We start from the raw sequence: 12,940 nt of genomic DNA on the forward strand, positions 1-12,940 counted from the left end.
AAACAAAACTACTGTCAGTGACATGGGGTGACAGATTTGTAACATGTCACTCACACTGGGTGAGTAGACTAGGAGGAAGTGGGAAGAAGCACAGTATCCACAGAGTGGCAAGAGCTACACAAATCACAGATATGCAGGCGAGGAGAGTGGAAGGGGAGGTCAAGGAACTGGTGAAAAGAAATGGAAAAGAAAGGAATACATGGACTGTACCACATATGGAGGAAGTCCCTGTCTTTTAGCCTGTATCTGGAGACTCAAAATGTGTCAAATGTGCTTCATAGCATTTACATATGTGTCTACAATGGAACACTAAAACAGCTCAGAAGCATAGATTATTCTTCATGGAAGATGGAATAAATAAATCCAATTAAGGTTAAGTGGCTTATCTAAGACCTGGGGCCTCCTAAGGGTCAGCTGTAAGCTACAGTTCTTTGGTGACCCACCTTGGATCACTACTTGTGACCGTAGGCCTTCCTAGGAAAATTTGTAGACCAGATGATGTGATTCTTGGACCATGTGGATCTCTGTGAGCAATTGTCTGAGTCTGTTGCTGAGGGACATCACCTGAAGTCTTCATGTGCAAGCTCAGATGCCTTTGCCCTGGACTAACACTGTGGCTAGAGGTTGCATTGTCTTCTTATTAGTTCAACTTAAATTTCTCAAACCTATGTCTGAATACTGGCCTCTGGGTTTGGTATTATAATGATGCTTTATTTACTTTACTAATCTCAGCCTTCCTAGACAGTGTGCAAGGGATGAGCAGAGAAAAAGGCCTCCGTGGTATTTTACCATCTCCCAAGAGTTTCCTTCAATAGCTACCCCCTGACACATTCTAGGCAAATTTACTGCTAGAAACATAGGGAGATCAACACCAGTGGAGGGGAGAGGGAGAGAGGTTTGCAGTAGAGGCAAAGGGAGGAAAAACAGAAGGCAAGAGGGATACTAACCTTGCAACAAAGTTGAGCTTGTAGGCTCATTTAGTTCTAAATCAGGTAGGGTACATACAGGAGAAAAAAATGAAAATAAACACATATATTATATACAGTCGCTATATATTTTTCATATATAGTTTGTATACTGCCTTTCACAAGCATTTCTAGAGGAAAGGCTAAATAAAGGGAGACACAAACCAAAGGTCATAAGACGAGGTGCAGCAAGACAAACGTGGAAATGCTTTGTGTCCCTTTACATGGATGGGATGGTGGGAAGCAAGGTAGGGGCTACTCCATGTCTTTTCCAGTGCAGATGGATTCACTCTTTACTTCTGCTGAACTTGGGAACTGACTGTAAGCAAAGGACCAAATCTCCTTTTCAGGTGAAATATTTCCTCAGAAATCTTCATCCCACTGTCTTACAGATAGAGAGTAAATTCAGGAACTTCTGGCCTCATGGTGTTATGATCTGAATTGCAATAGGGCCCCTGGAACCACTGTGATTCAGGAAAATGGAAGAATCAGTCTCAAAACTGTTCTATTGTTTCAGAGATCACACACTCAGAGCCTTATTGGTTGGTAATGGCAAGGTCCACTCTGCTCCTATAGGACTTACAGTTACTGAAATACAAACATAATAGGAGTTTCTTCTACCAGAGTTCCTCATTGTTTAGCATGAAAGTTCAGAAAGGACACCCATTTATGGTTTATGTGTAAGATCACAACAAAATGACAACAGCTTAGCTGGGTTTGTACAATGGAGGAAGAACTTAATTGAGGATGTTCTTTATTCATAAAAGGAGGTGCTACTACTTAACAGTGAGCTTCAATTATGAACTTGGGAGCCACAGTAATGTCTGGACAAGACTTGGCTGGAGATGAGGGGTTGAAAGACTCATCTTCAGCATGATTGGGTTTCATCAGCTCCATAGAACAATGATTCCCATACAACATTTCTGGGATGGGTTGCTCAAGAATAGTCTCTCAAATGAAGCCAACAAATGAAATTGATTTCTAATTGGCTAAATTTGAAAGGGGCTGCATGTTTGCCTCCCCCTCTTAGAGATTTGGTATGTTACAGGTCTGGAGACATCTTCTATTAAGGAACCTCCCCACTTGTATCCCATTCATCTTTGGTAAACCCAGGGCTCCTCAAGTTATTGGCAAAGGTACTATTACTTCCTAATGGGCATTTAGCAAATCCTAGAATCTAGGAAGCCAAGAATGATAACATTATCTCAAATGAGGTAGAGGATCTGTGATCTCTTATAGGTAGAGGGGAAGGAGAGAAAACAAAGTGATAATTGCCACACAGTGATCTGCTGAAGAGTGAATTTATGGCCCATTTGCCACTGATTTTCTTGTCACAAATCCAGTTATTATTTTACTCTTACAACATCTGCTTCTTACCCCTATTCTCATCCTGATACATCTAGAGAGAAAAGGGCTGGAAGATTAGTGGGGAAAAAGCCACTGGACAAACCATTTTTTTGTGTGTGTGTCCATCTTAGAACAGAGGAGATTGAAGGAGGGGAAGACCATTTCCAAAAATGGGGATGGCTGTGGCCAAAAAGCAGGATATGGGAGTCACTGTGGGAAACAATGTGGATTGTGGATGCACCTTAGATTTTAAAGGCAAGGGTATGGGACTGCCCTTTCATTATGTATTCTTTATGCATATAGACAGATATTATCTGTAAAACTCTATACACCTGACAGCTTAGAGAGGCACTTATGACTATTCCCACGCTCAAGGAAGGCACAACTGACTATTCTCGTATATGTGAGAATTCGTAGGGCTATTCCCATGCACAAAGGGCACTTATGGTGATCTCCATGCACAAGAGAGAGGCATGGCTACCTCCAGATATGGGAGAATTCTCATGGCTATCCTTATTGAGACTCTAAGCTTCTCAGTCAGTTTAATCACAGCACGCTCCTGTGCTCTTTCTGAGCTATGTGTTCCAGGATCAAACATGGTCTTTCCTGTCTCAGCTCTCTCAGCTGATGCTGGGTGCTGGGCTCTGTTTCATATGCTGAGTAGGAGGTCAGGAGGATGTGATGCAGAAGCAGCAATAATACCTCTGAGCATATGCTGTTAGCACCAAGGGCATGTGTCAGGGGCAGAAAGCAGAGCAGAACCCATGAGGCTGGAAGGCTGCATGGGATCTCTCCGAAGAGCAAGAATTGATGTTCACCTTTCTCTTTTCCCTTTCGACCACATCCAGGTATATCCCACACCCAGGGAATGGGAAAATTTGGCAGTCATTGAACTTGGTGGGATATGGAGAAATGTGCTCAAAAGGCAAGCAAAAATTAATCACATGGCCCATCAGAAGTATCTGTACCCATTAAGGCTTTAAAGGTATGGACAGTCGGTCCCTCCTGAACAGACATTGCTCACACATAGTGTAGGCATCCAACGCTTTCCAAGAAACTTTCCTACTGCTTCTGCCAATACACTGGCTAAGCATAAAATGAGGGCAGAAAAATTGCTTTATAAACTTAGTCTCTCAGTAAAGAGGTAAGGAATTGGTGCATGAACAATGAGATGACATATCTCAAGATGATGGTGAGGATGGGCAAATGCCTTTACCAGCCATCGACACAAATAGAGAACTTGGAAAATCCATTTTCTGTCTTCTTTATCTGCCCGTCTCTGAAATGAATATTATTAAAGATTCCAAGGGCTGTGATTCAGCTCTTATGAATGTTATTCAGTTTTTTCTCATGTGCCAATGGCTGGGAAAGTTTCAGAAAAGGGAACATGTTATTTAGCCCAGTGAGCAAAGGACTGAAACTGTAAATGCTCCTCTCAGAGATCTTAACTATTTTGTCCAATTATAATCCCCGAGTCAGTTTTTCAGATATCACTGAGGAGGAAGAAAAGTCATTTTTGGCATCTTAAAGCCACCCTTTCCTCCCATTTCAAGTCTTTTGTCATTTCAGATAAATGAACATTGCATTTTTCTCTGCCTACTTCTGAGGCCTACATTCTTACATACATGCATGCTCTCTCTTTCTCTCCCTTCTCCTTATTCTTTCATACACATTACCCTGATCACTTCTTGCCCTCAGTCAGCTCTATCCCACTTTAAACACTCTTGTTGCCCATCTCAGGGCAGAGTCTCACCAAATAGCATGATGCTGGCATTGGTGTGGCCCAGCTTGTTGGAGGCCACGCATGTGTAGTTCCCGTAGTCATGTTCAGAGACGTTGAAAAAGGTGAGTTTTGAAAGGAAAGGTCTGTTTTCCACTTTGACTCCCTTCTTCCCTTCGACCAGTCTAGACAAAGAAGAAATAGAAAAGGGAAGGCAGGTGAAGGGGGAAGAAAAAGAAAATGTGGTCATTTTCTCATAGGATGGACTAAAAATCTAGGAGTAATGATTTTCCCACCACCTCATGATATCATCATCATAAAGGTACATTCTACTTATCACAACTATTTGCAAAGAGCAATCTCCCAGAGTATCTCAGGGGATCCATCTGGAACTGTCTTCCCTGGTCATGTTAGCTTTAGGGCAAGTGAGCTGATGGGCTCGCAGGACCTGCTTTGCTTTATAGTCTAGAAAGATTCCTCTAGTGTCTTCCTTTCTCAAAAACTAAGGGCTGTGAACTAGTGTGAGTCTACTATCCTCACTGATAGGTCTGTTGGCTCTGTGAAATGGCAGGAGGCACCCTGATATGGGACCAGAGGCCACTATTCTAGCTCCAGCTTGTTCCATACAGGTTAATTTTGTAAAGGGCGGCTGTCCAAAGCTCACAGTCACTTGTGAGAGGCATCTGTGAGCTTTATGGGTGTGGAACCCATGTACTAGCTTAGCAGTGTGCTAGGTAAAGTAAGACATCTTCACATCAGAACCAAACTGATTTGGATTTGGCTCCATAGTAGGAATAGGTTTACCCAAAGCAGGTTCTTGCTTGACAGCTCAGAAATGCCTGCAATTATCCACAGTGCAGGGTGGGCAGCAGCACTTGGCAGCATTTCATACCCCTGGGATGACACACAATACCCCCTTAGGCACTCAAGGATCCCCTACCCATGTTAGGTTTCTTAAAGAAGTTGTAGGCCATTCAGTGGCTACTGTTTCTGTTAGGTAGCCAGGGTTCCTAATTATAGAACTTCATCTCCTCTCTGTTTGATTGACAGCAGACACAGAGTGAGGGAGCAAACTTAGCAGTCAGGAGAAGCCCCCAAAGATGTCCAGAAAACTGCCTGTACCTGCCAAAACCTCTTCTATTTGTGGTGGAATTCTGCATGTGTCAGTGAAAATGAAATGGGCTTCAGTCGTCATTTGCTGGGACAGATGTCATGTTCTCTCTGGGACTTGAGGCCACAGTTGCCTTGTAGCCTCAATAATACAAGGAAGAAAAGTGTAGCAAGGACCACACAGTAGAAATGTTCTTGGCATGATCATTTCTGGGAGAACAGAGAACCATACTCAATGAGAGAACATAGGAAATGAATAAATTAGAAAATAAATAAATGGACACAGAAAAATTAATGGGAAGAAGCAAAAAGAAAGATGTTAAAACTATCTTAAGGAGGCCACAAAGTTGCTTGAACCAAGTTCTCCTAGCCAGCTTTCAGGCACCGTCTCCCTTTTTCTTTGGGGTAAATGATAACAGTTGGTGGTCTCTGATAGGAGTGGCGTTTTGCAAAAGGACAGATCTCCCTTCCTTTGCTTCAATATTATATTTGTCTTTTCTTCTCACATTTTGAGAGCTTGTTTTGTTTCTATTTTTTTCCTACCAAGAATTTAAACAAGAGTGCAGTGGCTTAGCACTGAGACTTCAGTAGTGTTCTTAAACAGAGGCAAACAGTGGGACTCTAAGCCTCAGTTTCTCTTTACTGCAATAAGAAATGTGTTGAGAAAGAAGAATTTATGATTCCTTGAATGAGGGAAGACAGTCAGCTCCATTTCTTATTTCAGTGGCTTTGTCCACCTCTTTCTGCTTTAGTTCTAACACACCTCACAAGAGGCTACCAGGATGTGTCCTAAAATCCCTGCAGTGTCCCTCACTGGATATAGATCTTATGATTGAGTGACTGGAGTCTAGATAAAATGTAGTTTATTGACTGAGGAGCTAGAAGGTATTGTGAGGCCTTAGAGACTGCACAAGGAAACAAAAGACAGTGTAGTGAGCACCAGCCCTGAGGTAAGAAGATGCTTTCTTTATGAGGATGTCCCCCATCACTCTTTCTCAAAGTTTCTTTGTGGCTTTTGATCCCCAGTCTCCTTCTCTCTGCTCATCCATCCACAGATCTCACAGGACTTTCTTGTACCTTCAGTGCCACCACCCCTGCTCTTATGACAACATTCTGAACACAGACAGAACTTACACATTTATTTGTTGTTCATCCACCTCCAAATAACTCATTGATAGTGGTAATTGTCATGCTGTCTGGGTATACGAAGCTGCTGACCCCTGTGCTGACATGCAATTTAATAACTCCTCAAACTGATCATCTTCAGGGACTCACAACAGACGTCCTAGTGACGGCTGCAACAATGGCAAGGAAGGGAACAGTCCTGATTCTTTTCTCCTACAGAGAAAGGACAGCCTGCACAAAGGTCATGGACCTGTACACAGCTGTACTGAGAACCTTAGGGAGGGGATTGGAGACCTGTGATGGCAGGCAGCTTGCAAGCCCCTCCTAGAGTCAAATAGAATTTCTTAGGCCTGGGAAAGTGTCAAAAATAGCTCTCTGCAGAATACATTATTTTCAAGGCTCACAATGTTGTTGGTGGCTTTTTGTTTTATTTTTGCTTGGCTAAATTATATTATTTTTCAGTCCTGCTGTTAGATAACTGATAGTACAGGAGATGACATTGGAAGCCTAGCTGAGCTTTTCTTAATTTAGAAAGTTTTGCTTTCACACCACACCCCACTATACCATGTCAGGAGAGGACTTCCCAGGAATTAAAATTCGACTATCTGTAATTGGGAATTTCAAGGGGGGTTGATGCAGGAGAGGACAGTACCTTTTGTCATCCTTGAACCACTGGAATTCTGCAGAAGGGACTGCCGAAGCTTCACACTGCAGAGTCCCCTTCTGCCCCACTGGGACACCTGTGCCCTTAGCTTCTGAGATGTATGGTGGATCTACAGAAAGAAGATGGTCCATACAATTTAAGAGTACACTTGAAAAGAAAAAATAGAAGCCTGGTTCATTCATAGGTTTTGTTTCTTACTCCCTGTGCCCTATCTACTGACTGCATCATCAGACTGTTGAGTGTATTGTTGCAGAGAATGGGAATGGTCTTGATGCAATTTTAAAGGAAGTCATTGTTTTTCAGCATCCATTGCTTCTCCTCTCAGTACTGAGGTTGAGCTGTCAGCTCTTGTGGTACAGCACCTGTTTAAAGCCTTTTAACTTTCATAGGAGTACACCCACCCATCAGCCTTATACTCCACGGGGTGGCTGTCAGCACCTTTAATCATCCTCATAGAATTTCCATACACCGGGCTCTTGCCAAAGTGTGTGACTTCAAACTATTCAATTCCCACCTATGTCTCGGTTATAACTAATAATATTCATGGAGAGTTGCCTGAAGGATATACAAACCAGTCCTTCCCATGGGCATTCTGAAATGGATCCTGTGCTAAACTAGACCTCCTTGCTTGGTCTGCCTTCATTTGAAGTCTTCACTTAGCTACCTGCAGCATCCCAGCAGTTTGCCCTGATGGGTATTAAAAAATCAGGCTCACTAAAATTACTGTTCTGTTTGATGCAGAGACATTGTACACCATGTGTGGACTATATTGGAAAGTGTCAATTTGCACAGATCCTGGGGAGAATTTTGTCTGGGGTCACAGTACTAGGACAAACAACGTTTCTCCTAAGAAAATCACTTGCTTTTATCTGGGCAGGTGATGCACATATTAGAGCAGATGGCTCTTCCTTCACTTTAGCATTGTAAAGGCAGATTCTGAAGATGAACCCTGCAGCCTGTTACTGTATATGTCATATGTCATGGGCTGACTTCCCGCTTTTACTAATTTCCATAACATTTTTTTCCTTTGCATCTACATTTTTGGTTTTTACATTTTGAGTCAACAATTGTAAATAATTTTAAGGTTCCTTAAACATAAACCTTAACTAATAGGGAGACAGGGTAGTATTGTCTTACTTTTACTACTTAAAGTGTTTCATAACATCTAAGTTCAAAATGGAGCACAAATCAAGACACTACACACCAAATATTAATCTCAGATGCCCTTCCCCTCCCCCATCCCACCTATGTTGAGGGGCAGAGGCATCTATGCTGCTGGTCTAGGTCTTAGGTTATATTCTGTTGTAAGCAAGAACTTTCCACAAGTCATAGGGAACCAAGTCAAGGTACATAGCAAGGAACCCAGAAGAAAATGGGTGAGAAAATTCATGTAGATCAATGTCAGGGAGAATTTAGAAGGTTGACAAAAGGAAAATGAAATGGGCTTCTGAGATTTTGCATTTTGTTTCTATTTGAGAAAAATAAAAATTTGAGATTTTTCTACCAATTTGAATTTGTATCTATTTATATTTAAATTGTAGTCTATGTACTGCAACATCTTCATTATGAAAGGTTGGGATACAAAAAGCATAGCACACACACAGCTCCGTTCTCTCTGCCCACAGAGAGGATCTCCCTGGAAAGGTTGCCACTCCCTCATGCAATTAAATTACAGGGAAACTTTGAATTTTAAAGTACATTTATATAAAGCATGCATTCAATGCTGTTTATTGATTTGCTAGTCATATATGAAAGTTTGGTATTATGTAAAGTTATTCTCAGCTACTTTTAAAAAGAAGGATGGTAGCCGGGGTTGTGAAAAAAAAAACAAAACAAAACAACAGATGACTTTGGACCCTCAGACTCTTAGCTCTTGGAAGCAGGGAGCTAGAAGTGACACTGGGTCTTTCCTGTCCCTCTGAGGGCTAGTTCATTGCTGCAGTCTTGGTAGCAGGCCACCCTCCCACACTTAAGGAGTGGGGTCTGGCAAGGCCACTCACAGTTCACGGTGACCTTCACTCTTCGTACCACTGGTGCGGCCACGTCGTTGGAGGCGCTGCACTCGTACTCGCCTGACTGCTCCCGAGTGATGCCCTGGATCTCCAGGTACTCATCCTCACTCACAAAGCCGACAGCTGCAGGAGAAAGAGAGAGATGTAGTGAGTGGGAGGCAAAAGCTCGGTACTCTCACTAGAAAACAAAGTATGAACCTCTAACACCCTGAGAAATGTCACTTTGTCAGCTCAACACTTTAGGAACTCTACAGACTCCTTCTCTCTTCCTTATTTCTTTCCCTTGGCTCCCCAGTGTTCCAGCTGCAGTGTTTGTGATCCTACTGAACTTATGTATGGAGAGAATGAACTGGATCTCCATAAGTGATTAATAATTTTGACATTTACACTACTGGGATCATACCACGTGGTCCAGCTCTGGGACTGGAGGAGGCACCTTAACTCTTTCTGACCCCCAGGCACCATTTAAAATAAGCTTCTGATGCTAAGCTGCATATTACCAGCCTGGGCATGAGTCAATTGAGGATATGCATAATGGTTTTACACACACACACACACACACACACACACACACACACACACACACACACACAATTATAAAGGAAAAATGAGCAGTGAGACAGATACAGCTAAAATACCTTTGTTTTCACACTAGAAAAACAAACAGGTAGGTAGATACCAATTTTCCAGACACTGATCTCCTGGAACTCTTATGCATAAAATTCAAGTTAGAAACCAACATCAGGACCACACATGCAATATCCAACCACAGGACAAGCAGAGGGAAAGGAGTAAGAAGTCGTGACTAAAAAATATTGCCCTATCACCTAAACTTTCAAAAATTTTATTCTTCTTCTCTAGGGGACAAATCATTAATAATAAGGCCATATCCATACCACATCCCATATATGATGTATAGTCATGAGCATCCAGTTATGCAAAGACTAAGTCTCAGCATGATCTTATATACCCCAGGCTGGCCTTAGACTCACTATGTTGCTTATAACTTGCACACCTGATCTTGTTGCCACCAATAGGATTACAGGTGTGTGCCGCCACACCTGGCTGAGCCCAAGGTACTCAGAGAATCTAAATGCTTAAGTTCTGTCTTGAAGGTGTCCTGTGCCTTAGTTTCTCTGATAATAGAAAGTAAGGAAGGCAAATGCAGTTTGCCTCCTGTGATTATCCTCCCTTCAGTGTTTAATGAGGATAATGAGAATGACAGTAACCTAAAGTAGCATGCTAAAAAAGGTGAATCAAATGGGCATTATGCTCAGTTCTGTGACAACAAAGTGACAGTGGGATTATCTCTAGGAATGGAGAAACACTTTGCTAAGTGTAACACATATACACAATAGGTCTGCTATCTCAAGGAGTTACTGAGAGCGACAGAGAAAAAGAACACAGGACATATGAAAACATTTGGAAACTAATGTACTGCACACCTGGTGATGCTGTTAATCCTAAATGCTTTAGAGAGGCACAGAGGGATCTGGCATGAAACTGTATTCATGTGGACAGCCCCAGAAATGGAAGAGGGACTCTTGGATGTAGGTCATTAAAAAAAAAGAAAATCCCTACACAATTTCACATGTTTCTGTTAACCTGGAATATAAAACCAATAACTAAGAAATTAGCATAACCCAAATGTTCATGGCGTGTAAGCTGTAGCTGTACATGACAGTGTTGTCTGCATTTGTGTCATGACAACAGTAACAATAGCAACCGCAGCAACCATAATAGAGAAATAAACACATCCCACTATGTTGTAAGAAAGGGCCATCACTGTCCACTTTCCTGAAATATTTTAGCCAGCCTAATTTTGTGCTACCATCTTCCAATATCATACTGGCCCAGAGCACTCATTTACATAAACTTAGGCCTTATGGTATCATTACCACTTGACTCTCAGCATTTTCTTCTAGTCCCTTTGAAGGAGAAAAGAAGTGCTAACCACTTCTAAAAAATACAGAAGAGACATCAAATCTACAAGATGCAAGGATACACTAAGTCGAAAACAAAGCTCACAGCCCAGCCCTGAAGACCATGATCTTGAATCCTCCAAAGACTCAAGAATCAACTGTAAGACATTTCTGTGTCAGTATTGTCATTTCAGGCTAATCCATGCTTTAGAACCTTGGCTGAGGAAGAGGAGAGGAAGCGAGAAGGGGTTCCAGGAAAGAAATTGGGATTCCTTTTGTATGGCTGTTGTTTATTTACTACCAATTCCAGGCCAACATTTGTCAGATCTTTTCGCACTAGGACGCTATAATTACTGTGCAAAGCATCTCAGAGACCAGTGTCACACTTAATATTCCCATTAATTTTAAATGGTAGTCCTTGGTACATATGTGTGGCAATGGGTGTCATATTTTAATTAGACTTGCTCTACACCATCTGAAATTAATAATAGCTCAAATTACCAGTGTAATTTATAAATTAACAGTGCCTCAGCATTAAGAAGTAAATTAGCTTTGGACAGCTGTTTCTGGATTGGGTTCCACTGTCACTCTGATGATTGGTGGGACCTTGGGTCTTTCAGGGCCAGGTAGCATACCACCAAGACAGAAAAACAAAAAGAACAAGTTTTTTTTTTTTTAAACAATTCTTTTCTCCAATTCATGTCCATGTCTGTTTTTTGTTTGTTTGTTTTGGTTTGTTTGTTTTTTTTTTTTTATCTAGATCAGTGATCTAGATATGCTCGCTGTAATCACATTGGAATTCGCAGAAGCTGAGCTGTGATGAACTTAATCTGTGGACATCCAAAAACAACAATAAGAGAATGTTTGGAAGGAGTATATCCATAAGCTGAAATGCAAGCTGGTAAATGGTCATTGGAATCAAGAACTCATCAAGTATTTTGCAAGAACATGGCAGGTAGGTGTGACCGTGAAAATCCATCTATTCTTGCCAGGCCAGGCGATGTGTAAGGAAAGAACCAGATGGTTTAGGATTTGAGAAAGGCATATGGTATCTATTGATCCAAATATTTAGGTACTCATGTCATATGAATACCAAAGAGACTTTATTTTTACCATTATTGGTGCTCAGACAAAGCGAGAAACTGAAGAACCCGTGATTCCATTGCTCCTCAGTATAGACATTTTTCTGACTAAAATAAGCAAGGTCTGGGAAAAGCAGTTCATTTGCATTAAAGAAGGTTATAAATTTTACTTTTCACTGTTTTCACTCTCTCTTAGTAGGAATTTTTCTTTACTTGAGGCCTAAATGGAAGAAAAATGGGATGAAAAAGTACAGATACAGTAATCTAAACTCGAAAGCTCCAGAACTGATGTCCCCATTGGTATCACTTATGCCGGAAAATGAGTAAAACATGCTCAACTGAAATAGGAAGTTTTAGCATTTTCTTTTTTCTTTTTTAATTTTTTTTTATAACAGCATTTACACTCTAGCTGTGAATTGATCAGGGCTTCATCTCTAGCATGAAGAGCTTTGGAAGAATACAGGAGGAGGCAAAAACAAAAACAACTTAACTGAGCACACTTTCTAAATTGCTACAGGCTTCTTAAGAGGAGAAAAGGCAAGGCACTTGATAAAAGCCAAAGGAAAGACTCTCTTCATGATCAATAGCTGCTTGCTTGTAAGCTGGCTTTCTCTTCTAAAGAAAATGCATCCTTAGGTGGGAATGGCACTCATGATCCTAAAGTACGCCCCTCTTCATGGCACAACAGACACCACAAGTGGATCAAGCATATGCCTGGGCCTCACTGTAAAAGCACCCCTGGAAAGGGACCCATCACATGCCAGAGTTTATCCTGACTTGGTGTGCAGAAGATGGTGACAGACAAACCACCTTAGTAAAGAGCAGAAGTTGAGACTAATACAACATCAATTCTGTAACATCTAGCACCATGATGCAGTGAGTTAGCTAACTTCCTTTCACTACCAGTTTGTCTTTTGGAAAATTCAGAATAATACCATGTACTTTCAGTGTGTGTGTGTGTGTGTTTGTGTGTGTGTGTGTGTGTGTGTGTGT

The 12,940-nt window shown here is 41.5% G+C and overlaps 1 protein-coding gene across 6 annotated transcripts in view; it reads right to left on the reverse strand.

Annotated features, from left to right (window-relative positions):
• Ntm (neurotrimin) overlaps positions 1-12,940 on the reverse strand; it is a 958,983-nt gene that overhangs the window by 9,564 nt on the left and 936,479 nt on the right. For 4 of the 6 annotated variants that reach the window (XM_031343902.1, XM_031343906.1, XM_031343907.1 and 1 more), the window contains 4 exons: positions 8,932-9,066; positions 6,920-7,040; positions 4,066-4,217; positions 948-983 (listed from right to left, as the gene is read on the reverse strand). In XM_031343902.1, coding sequence (XP_031199762.1) covers positions 948-983; positions 4,066-4,217; positions 6,920-7,040; positions 8,932-9,066 — 444 coding nt within the window. The remainder of the gene's footprint in view (positions 1-947; positions 984-4,065; positions 4,218-6,919; positions 7,041-8,931; positions 9,067-12,940) is intronic. The other 2 variants (XM_031343905.1, XM_031343904.1) reach the window with 1 other exon arrangement.

This window comes from Mastomys coucha, unplaced genomic scaffold, assembly GCF_008632895.1.
Source record: "Mastomys coucha isolate ucsf_1 unplaced genomic scaffold, UCSF_Mcou_1 pScaffold23, whole genome shotgun sequence".
NCBI lineage: Eukaryota > Metazoa > Chordata > Mammalia > Rodentia > Muridae > Mastomys > Mastomys coucha.